We start from the raw sequence: 10,702 nt of genomic DNA, 5'->3' as shown, positions 1-10,702 counted from the left end.
TAGTCAAACTCTTTGTACGTCATCCTTCTGTATTTGTGGATGTGTGAAGGTGTAAAGCAGCTGAAGCGCTCATATGTATTTACTCCATACCAACAATAACTGGAAAGTCTGTTTTCTTGAGTTGTCAAGTACAGAAGAAGTTAGTTCTGGTCAGAGTGTTTTAGACTTCACAAGAAACTCAAATGTAAAAGTCCAACTCCCGAGAGGAAATGGACAAGACAGCGAAGCACGGCGACGCCTTGCGTCCCCACATTAACCCTCCCAGTGCCGTCGTCAAGGCAACACGTGAAGATAACAGGTATTAGTCTTTCATCCATCCATCCATCCATTGGCTACCGCTTTATCCGGGGCCGGGTCGCGGAGGCAGCAGTCTGAGCAGAGTTTCCCAGACTTCCCTCGCCCCAGACACTTCCTCCAGCTCCTCCGGTGGCACCCCAAGGTGTTCCCAGGCCAGCCGAGAGACATAGTCCCTCCAGCGTGTCCTGGGTCTGCCCCGAGGCCTCCTACCGGAGGGACATGCCCGGAACACCTCCCTGGGGAGGCGTCCGGGGGGCATCCGAAATAGATGCCCGAGCCACCTCAGCTGGCTCCTCTCGATGTGGAGGAGCAGCGGCTCTACTCCGAGCTCCTCCCTGGTGACTGAGCTCCTCACCCTATCTAAGATTAACTAACCCTAAGATTAGTCTTTCAGTCAAGTGGAACAACGGCCGATCAACCACAGGCCCTTTATTTCTACAGGCTTCTTCTAAAAAGCTGCTTGTGTGATTGAGAGTGTGGAACTGGAAGAACCCTCACGGCCGCTCCACACTTCCCTCCTCGTCTTCATAGAACTCTGTTGCTTTATTCCTAAACTCCTATTGGCCTTCGGGGGCCATGTGAGGCGTTTCACATTTGGTTTCATTATTTTGGTTTGCCAAAGTTTTCCTTCACCAGAGTTTGTCGGTAGAACCAGAGTGTCACTTGGCTCATCTCATCACGAGGTGTTTTCTCTGTTATCCAGGCGTCTGGATGACGACTGATGAGTAAAGGTTCTTTGACAGAAACCACTGCCTCGCACTAATTAGAAAACGTGTTCTTCTCTCCTCTCACTTTTCCTAAAGGATTCGTTTGAGCACACATGCACGGAGATGGCAGTGTGATTGTCTCAGATGGTTCCCTCTTTTAATTTACGTGACTTCATGTCCACTGTGGCTTTATTTATTTTTACGCAGCTCCCATTCACGCTGTTTGGACAGACTGTATTTTTAGTTTTACGCTGTGAAGAACACTTTCTAAATGAAATGTTTTGATTGTGCAGATGCTTTTTTTTTGTCTCTGCTTGTCTGGATGTTTGAGCAGTATGACAAAACATTTCAGAAGTTCATGTTTTTCACAGTTATTCTTTGATATTTCTTCTTCTTCTCCTTCATATCCCTGTTTGTCAGTGAAGAACAGAGCATAAATCTAGGTGTATCACTCCCATCAAGACTCTGGAAGATGTATCACGATGGCAATAAAAAGCAGTAGAAATTCCCCGTGGAGTCATAGAGATGGAGTTGTTTGATGGTAATTATGTTCCCACTTTTTCTGTCTGCTGCTGCTGGAGATGATTCTGTGTGTGTGTGTGTGTGTGTGCGTGTGCGTGTGCGTGTGTGTGTGTGTGTGTGTGATCCAGTTACAGTGCTGGGGGACTTGAGAGACGGCGCTCCCATTTAAGGTTAGACTGGAATTTATGATCCTGAGATGCGACAAGAGCTAATTTAGAGCAGCGGGAATGAAACCTATAGACCGGGGAGCCATGATTCTTTCATTTCCAGCTATAGAACACACACACACACACACACACACACACACTGAGTTGGATGGCGGTGGATGGTATTTTTTAATCTTTCTGTATTGAGTCATGGTGTTTTGATTGAATTTGTATTCAGTTTCTATTAGGTTTTGTTCCAATTGTGGAATGAAAAATAGAGCAGAGCACTCACATATTTTTCTTTCACTTACCATTATGAATCAAAACCATTTTTATTCAACAAACGTGCTTTATTGGACTCTCTACTCAGGGTTTTATTCAATTCTCCCTCTTTGGCTTGCATCATACGGCCTGCTTCTGCTGGCCATGGTGGAGTGTAATATAAAGACGGAGGGACAGAAGCCAAGGCTTCGGCCAATGCTGTTGAAACAAATACTCTCCTGTCAATTAAAGTGGAATATTGTGGATGGACTCAGACATTTCACTTGTCAATCTGCAAAATACTCCTGTGATGTGTGTGCGTGATGGGAGATACGATCTATCTAATATATCAGAGTATATAGTGTGTCAGTGCAGCCCCCTCCAGGATGATGGTCCCTGGGAGTTTAAATGAAGATGCTGGTAGGATTAATGCAAAAGTTTGACGAGAACAATCACATTTTTGTGTTCTAATTCTGCTCTCGACTCCTTAAAGTAAGTTTTCTTGTTTTCTTTTGAATATGCAAAACTAATGTTGACGAGCCATGATCTCATGATCTGCTGGGTAGCTCTTTAGTAGGGTACGTCCCAGTCAACCATGGTCCCTCTTTAGTAGGGTACGTCCCAGTCAACCATGGTCCCTCTTTAGTAGGGTACGTCCCAGTCAACCATGGTCCCTCTTTAGTAGGGTACGTCCCAGTCAACCATGGTCCCTCTTTAGTAGGGTACGTCCCAGTCAACCATGGTCCCTCTTTAGTAGGGTACGTCCCAATCAACCATGGTCCCTCTTTAGTAGGGTACGTCCCAATCAACCATGGTCCCTCTTTAGTAGGGTACGTCCCAGTCAACCATGGTCCCTCTTTAGTAGGGTACGTCCCAGTCAACCATTGGTCCTCTTTAGTAGGGTATGTCCCAGTCAACCATAGTCCCTCTTTAGTAGGGTACGTCCCAATCAACCATGGTCCCTCTTTAGTAGGGTACGTCCCAGTCAACCATGGTCCCTCTTTAGTAGGGTACGTCCCAATCAACCATGGTCCCTCTTTAGTAGGGTACGTCCCAGTCAACCATTGTCCCTCTTTAGTAGGGTACGTCCCAGTCAACCATGGTCCCTCTTTAGTAGGGTACGTCCCAGTCAACCATGGTCCCTCTTTAGTAGGGTACGTCCCAGTCAACCATGGTCCCTCTTTAGTAGGGTACGTCCCAGTCAACCATTGTCCCTCTTTAGTAGGGTACGTCCCAGTCAACCATGGTCCCTCTTTAGTAGGGTACGTCCCAATCAACCATGGTCCCTCTTTAGTAGGGTACGTCCCAGTCAACCATTGTCCCTCTTTAGTAGGGTACGTCCCAGTCAACCATGGTCCCTCTTTAGTAAGGTACGTCCCAGTCAACCATGGTCCCTCTTTAGTAGGGTACGTCCCAATCAACCATGGTCCCTCTTTAGTAGGGTACGTCCCAATCAACCATGGTCCCTCTTTAGTAGGGTACGTCCCAGTCAACCATGGTCCCTCTTTAGTAGGGTACGTCCCAGTCAACCATTGGTCCTCTTTAGTAGGGTATGTCCCAGTCAACCATAGTCCCTCTTTAGTAGGGTACGTCCCAATCAACCATGGTCCCTCTTTAGTAGGGTACGTCCCAGTCAACCATGGTCCCTCTTTAGTAGGGTACGTCCCAATCAACCATGGTCCCTCTTTAGTAGGGTACGTCCCAGTCAACCATTGTCCCTCTTTAGTAGGGTACGTCCCAGTCAACCATGGTCCCTCTTTAGTAGGGTACGTCCCAGTCAACCATGGTCCCTCTTTAGTAGGGTACGTCCCAGTCAACCATGGTCCCTCTTTAGTAGGGTACGTCCCAGTCAACCATTGTCCCTCTTTAGTAGGGTACGTCCCAGTCAACCATGGTCCCTCTTTAGTAGGGTACGTCCCAATCAACCATGGTCCCTCTTTAGTAGGGTACGTCCCAGTCAACCATTGTCCCTCTTTAGTAGGGTACGTCCCAGTCAACCATGGTCCCTCTTTAGTAAGGTACGTCCCAGTCAACCATGGTCCCTCTTTAGTAGGGTACGTCCCAATCAACCATGGTCCCTCTTTAGTAGGGTACGTCCCAATCAACCATGGTCCCTCTTTAGTAGGGTACGTCCCAGTCAACCATGGTCCCTCTTTAGTAGGGTACGTCCCAGTCAACCATTGGTCCTCTTTAGTAGGGTATGTCCCAGTCAACCATAGTCCCTCTTTAGTAGGGTACGTCCCAATCAACCATGGTCCCTCTTTAGTAGGGTACGTCCCAGTCAACCATGGTCCCTCTTTAGTAGGGTACGTCCCAATCAACCATGGTCCCTCTTTAGTAGGGTACGTCCCAGTCAACCATTGTCCCTCTTTAGTAGGGTACGTCCCAGTCAACCATGGTCCCTCTTTAGTAGGGTACGTCCCAGTCAACCATGGTCCCTCTTTAGTAGGGTACGTCCCAGTCAACCATGGTCCCTCTTTAGTAGGGTACGTCCCAGTCAACCATTGTCCCTCTTTAGTAGGGTACGTCCCAGTCAACCATGGTCCCTCTTTAGTAGGGTACGTCCCAATCAACCATGGTCCCTCTTTAGTAGGGTACGTCCCAGTCAACCATTGTCCCTCTTTAGTAGGGTACGTCCCAGTCAACCATGGTCCCTCTTTAGTAGGGTACGTCCCAGTCAACCATGGTCCCTCTTTAGTAGGGTACGTCCCAGTCAACCATGGTCCCTCTTTAGTAGGGTACGTCCCAGTCAACCATTGTCCCTCTTTAGTAGGGTACGTCCCAGTCAACCATGGTCCCTCTTTAGTAGGGTACGTCCCAGTCAACCATTGTACCTCTTTAGTAGGGTACGTCCCAGTCAACCATGGTCCCTCTTTAGTAGGGTACGTCCCAATCAACCATGGTCCCTCTTTAGTAGGGTACGTCCCAGTCAACCATGGTCCCTCTTTAGTAGGGTGCGTCCCAGTCAACCATTGTACCTCTTTAGTAGGGTACATCCCAGTCAACCATGGTCCCTCTTTAGTAGGGTACGTCCCAGTCAACCATGGTCCCTCTTTAGTAGGGTACGTCCCAGTCAACCATTGGTCCTCTTTAGTAGAGTACGTCCCAGTCAACCATGGTCCCTCTTTAGTAGGGTACGTCCCAGTCAACCATTGTCCCTCTTTAGTAGGGTACGTCCCAGTCAACCATGGTCCCTCTTTAGTAGGGTACGTCCCAGTCAACCATGGTCCCTCTTTAGTAAGGTACGCCCCAGTCAACCATTGTCCCTCTTTAGTAGGGTACGTCCCAGTCAACCATGGTCCCTCTTTAGTAGGGTACATCCCAGTGAACCATTAGTCCTCTTTAGTAGGGTACGTCCCAGTCAAACATTGTTCCTCTTTAGTAGGGTACGTCCCAGTCAACCATGGTCCCTCTTTAGTAGGGTACGTCCCAGTCAACCATGGTCCCTCTTTAGTAGGGTACGTCCCAGTCAACCATGGTCCCTCTTTAGTAGGGTACGCCCCAGTCAACCATTGTCCCTCTTTAGTAGGGTATGTCCCAGTCAACCATGGTCCCTCTTTAGTAGGGTACATCCCAGTCAACCATTGGTCCTCTTTAGTAGGGTACGTCCCAGTCAACCATTGTTCCTCTTTAGTAGGGTACGTCCCAGTCAACCATGGTCCCTCTTTAGTAGGGTACGTCCCAGTCAACCATGGTCCCTCTTTAGTAGGGTACGTCCCAGTCAACCATTGGTCCTCTTTAGTAGGGTACGTCCCAGTCAACCATGGTCCCTCTTTAGTAGGGTACGTCCCAGTCAACCATTGGTCCTCTTTAGTAGGGTACGTCCCAGTCAACCATCGTCCCTCTTTAGTAGGGTACGTCCCAGTCAACCATTGTACCTCTTTAGTAGGGTACGTCCCAGTCAACCATTGTCCCTCTTTAGTAGGGTACGTCCCAGTCAACCATTGTCCCTCTTTAGTAGGGTACGTCCCAGTCAACCATGGTCCCTCTTTAGTAGGGTACGTCCCAATCAACCATGGTCCCTCTTTAGTAGGGTACGTCCCAGTCAACCATTGTCCCTCTTTAGTAGGGTACGTCCCAGTCAACCATGGTCCCTCTTTAGTAGGGTACGTCCCAGTCAACCATTGTACCTCTTTAGTAGGGTACGTCCCAGTCAACCATGGTCCCTCTTTAGTAGGGTACGTCCCAGTCAACCATGGTCCCTCTTTAGTAGGGTACGTCCCAGTCAACCATTGTACCTCTTTAGTAGGGTACGTCCCAGTCAACCATGGTCCCTCTTTAGTAGGGTACGTCCCAGTCAACCATGGTCCCTCTTTAGTAGGGTACGTCCCAATCAACCATGGTCCCTCTTTAGTAGGGTACGTCCCAATCAACCATGGTCCCTCTTTAGTAGGGTACGTCCCAATCAACCATGGTCCCTCTTTAGTAGGGTACGTCCCAGTCAACCATGGTCCCTCTTTAGTAGGGTACGTCCCAGTCAACCATTGTCCCTCTTTAGTAGGGTACGTCCCAGTCAACCATTGTCCCTCTTTAGTAGGGTACGTCCCAATCAACCATGGTCCCTCTTTAGTAGGGTACGTCCCAGTCAACCATGGTCCCTCTTTAGTAGGGTACGTCCCAGTCAACCATTGTACCTCTTTAGTAGGGTACGTCCCAGTCAACCATGGTCCCTCTTTAGTAGGGTACGTCCCAGTCAACCATGGTCCCTCTTTAGTAGGGTACGTCCCAGTCAACCATTGTACCTCTTTAGTAGGGTACGTCCCAGTCAACCATGGTCCCTCTTTAGTAGGGTACGTCCCAGTCAACCATGGTCCCTCTTTAGTAGGGTACGTCCCAATCAACCATGGTCCCTCTTTAGTAGGGTACGTCCCAATCAACCATGGTCCCTCTTTAGTAGGGTACGTCCCAATCAACCATGGTCCCTCTTTAGTAGGGTACGTCCCAGTCAACCATTGTCCCTCTTTAGTAGGGTACGTCCCAGTCAACCATTGTCCCTCTTTAGTAGGGTACGTCCCAGTCAACCATTGTCCCTCTTTAGTAGGGTACGTCCCAGTCAACCATGGTCCTGACATTCTGACTAAATACAGAACATTTCACTTCTGTTGGGTCTAGTTGAGGTCAGCTTTTTCATTTCGTACCGTTTCTCTTGTGCGTCTTATGGGTTTGTTTTGAATACATGTTTCCTTCTGCAACAGTGTAAAATTGAGTGCTTTTCAAGCAGGATTTCAACCATTTGGAACAGAACTATGAAATGGGATCAGCTGCAGGTCCTTGAGAACAAGCTGGAAAAGAAGGCCGGGAGGCTGAGAGTCCTAAAAACAGTCCAGGAGAGGAAGAGAGAAATGTGGAGAGTGAAGAGGGGTGATGAGGCCAGAGCCTTTAGCTGAGTGCTCTGTGGGCTGGAATGAAGTAGCAAGTCAGGTTCTTGATGGCAGAGGGAGCCGGGACAAATCACCTCGGCGGAGCAGAGAGAAAAGGGCACCGAGGAAGTTGAAAGATGAAGGGAAGAGAATAGTAATAAGGTGTTCTTCTCCATTTAGTTCAGGTTCATGCTTCTCCCTCTCTCTCTCCCTCTCCTTCATTCCTCCAGCTGCAGAGATGGACGGTGGTCTGTCGGGGTCAAGCTGAGCCGTCAGCTGTGGTTCTAACCTCTGTGACTGTTAGAATTGAGGGTATTTTCCCCTCCAATTATCTGCCTTTCTCCCCAGTCCTGCTCTGTGCTCGGGGTGAGGCGTGCAGGCAGCTGCCGGGGACGTCATGCTTCACGTTTGAAATATTTGTGCTTGCTGCTCTGGAGCAGACGAACCCCGCCTGGCGACATGCAGGACTGCTCTGCCTTGAAGGGGGATGTACTGCACTACAGGAAGAAAATATGCAGTGTGTGAAAGATCTGTAGGATGTCAATAAGCCTTTCTCGGGTAAACAGATCAAAATATGTGGCGACCTCCTGCAAAACAGACAAACCGAATAAAGATGAATATCACAAATCAGTGTCCTGCAGAGGCGGTAAAATGCTTTCGTGACAATGCTGTAAAACACATAGAAATACACATTCATCCATACGGCACATATTTACATGTTATGTTTGTACAACTGCTTTAAAGTTTGTGTCAATCTGTATTTGGTCATTTGATAAAAAAAAAAACTGAGTATCCCTGTCATGTTATTGTTCAGCTCAGAAACTTAGTTTTTAGTTTCATCAATGGTTCCAGAGTTTAGTCAGGCAGATCTTTCACAAAAACATGGATTTACAAATAGGTTTCCCAGCTTTGCTGAGAAGGATAGAGAACAACCTGTTTATAGGGTCATCTTATGTAAATCCACTCTCTAAAGGTTCTCCAGCAGTACTGACCGTCTCCACACCTGTCCTCTCTCTCTCTCTCTCTCTCGCTCTCTCGCTCTCTCTCTCTTAAAAAGTGTGTTGCTCCAAGCAGACAATCAGAAATCAAACCCTATATGATGTCATCAGGGGTTCAGCCAATCACAATCAAGGTAGGCTCCTCCCCTTTGACTCCTCCCACAATCAGACAGCTCTGCTCTGGCACCTGGCACCACGAGAGGAAGTACTTCCTCCCCTTCCCATAGATGGTCGTGTGTGGGTGGAGCCAGTCCAGGTCACACAGACACAGCAGATTGTGAATGTAGCTCCTAGGATCAATGTTCTAATGGAGGAGGATCCAGGAGGAGCTGGATGTGGGCCAGTAAACCTGAATAAAATGTCTTTGGACTAGTGAGACCATGTGACGGAGTTGGAAAGCTGGATGCTAGCTCCTTTACAGAATACCTTTGTGGATGCTACTGATTGACCTTGATGGAGGCCCCGTGGCAAGGTTTTGTCAAAGCGTAATAAATTAATGAAATCTCCAAGGTAGTTATTGAACATCTGCGAACACCTTCTAAAATGTACAGCTATTCAGTTTTTGCTAGTTTGCCCTCCAAACCACTATACTTTAGATGGAACGTTGGAAGTGGACACAGATATTGAATCATTTATTTTCTATTTAAGTGAAGTAAGTTTCAGTCCAGTGAGTTTACGACTAGGGCTGCAACGATTCGTCGACGTTGTCGACAAAAATCGATAATAGAAATTGCCGACAATGAATTCCATTGTCGACATTCGTCGCTAGACGGGTTTTTCCAACAGAGTGAGGCGTCTCACTTCATTACAATCTCTGCCGAGTCGCACATGCGCAATAGCGTCTCTGACGCGCCGTAACGTACACAGAAATAATGGCGGCATCCAACACAGCAGCTGCGCGCACGAGAACTTCAAAAGTTTGGGAGCATTTTAGCTTGGATACGGCGAACAAAAAGATTACTTGCAGACCTTGCGTATCATGGCAGCACCTCGGTGATGCACGAACATTTAAAGAGAAAGCACGTCGGGCAGCATGAATGTGGACAACTCTGAATGCTTTTTCAGCCGTGTATCTACACATGTCAGTTGTTAAAACCGTTAGATTTCAGACTGTTGAGAATTGTAAAGTTCTTTTACAACTGAATGCACTTCACAAAATGCACTTTAGATTTTTTTTGTTTAATGTTTTACTGCTGCTAATGTGCCCTTGGTTTACAGGAAAGAAATGTTTACTTGATTTTAATTAATTTTTTTATAAAACACATTTGCCTGTCCTTGGACAGAGGTTTATTTATTTTTGGATTTATGGCCTATCGGCAGCAAAGTTGAATAAAAGATGCATTTTTCATTGAAGTACCCACCTTTCTTGTGTTTATTATCATTTGCCACATAATTAAAGCAACCTCATGCTAAATTTAAGAAAAAATTTATAATTATCCGATTAGTCGACTAATCGTTTCAATAGTCGGTGACTAGTCGACTATTAAAATAGTCGTTAGTTGCAGCCCTATTTACGACACAACGGTTGAGACTCTGATGTGATGTAAAGCTTAATTCAACATGAAGAGCTGACTGCAGACGAGTTGCAGCTCCTGTCCTGTCATTCTAACACAAGAGAATGCAGATATCACGTGGAGTTGCTCCATAAATATACTATGATTGAATGATACTTGATTGAGTAAAGTGAGTCAGTAGTTTTACATGAGACCAGTAACATGAATAACGCATGTTGTGTCACATGATGTCCTCTGACGTGTTTCCTGTGCTGCCGTCTCTGCAGGTGGCCTCCCCTACGAGTTCAAGGTGGTGATCGCCGGGAACCACGAGCTGACCTTCGATAAGGACTTTATGGCCGAGCTGGTCAAGCAGGATTACTACCGATTCCCCTCAGTGTCCAAACTCAAACCAGAGGACTTTGACAATGTGCAGTCGCTGCTCACAAACTGTGTGTACCTGCAGGACTCCGACGTCACCATCAAGGGATTCCGGATATACGGGACACCCTGGTAAGTCCTCTGTCCTGAGTGTCTTCCTTGTTCCCTCTCCTCCTCTCCTCTCCTCCCCTGGCTGTGTTCCAGCTCTCCACCCAGCAGTGGCTTCACACTGGGCTCTGTAAAGTGAAGGATCTCTTCCCTCTGTAAAGTGAAGGTGCTATTCCCTCTGTAAAGTGAAGGATCTGTTCCCTCTGTAAAGTGAAGGTGCTATTCCCTCTGTAAAGTGAAGGATCTGTTCCCTCTGTAAAGCCAGGGTATTCCCAGGAGCCTCATGTTCCAGCTGTGTTTTGACATGGGGTTAAGTGATCCTGGTGGTACAGGACTCTGTCAGTAGGCTCTCAGGTGTGGAACAAGCTCCGGGGGGGGGGGGGTGTTTTAAAGTGACGGGTGTTTGAGCAGAGAGGTGGTGATGGGAAA

The 10,702-nt window shown here is 47.5% G+C and overlaps 1 protein-coding gene across 1 annotated transcript in view; it reads left to right on the top strand.

Moving 5' to 3' along the window:
• mpped2a (metallophosphoesterase domain containing 2a) overlaps positions 1 to 10,301 on the top strand; it is a gene marked incomplete at its 3' end in the record, with an annotated part of 65,281 nt that extends 54,980 nt beyond the window's left edge. Inside the window, exon 5 of the mRNA XM_080499890.1 lies at positions 10,072 to 10,301. Coding sequence (XP_080356016.1) covers positions 10,072 to 10,301 — 230 coding nt within the window. The remainder of the gene's footprint in view (positions 1 to 10,071) is intronic.
• Between the last annotated feature and the right edge of the window lie 401 nt (positions 10,302 to 10,702).

The sequence above is a fragment of the Blennius ocellaris genome (genome assembly GCF_963422515.1).
Source record: "Blennius ocellaris genome assembly, chromosome: 1".
Lineage (NCBI taxonomy): Eukaryota > Metazoa > Chordata > Actinopteri > Blenniiformes > Blenniidae > Blennius > Blennius ocellaris.
This window is presented reverse-complemented; position numbering and strand designations above follow the sequence as displayed.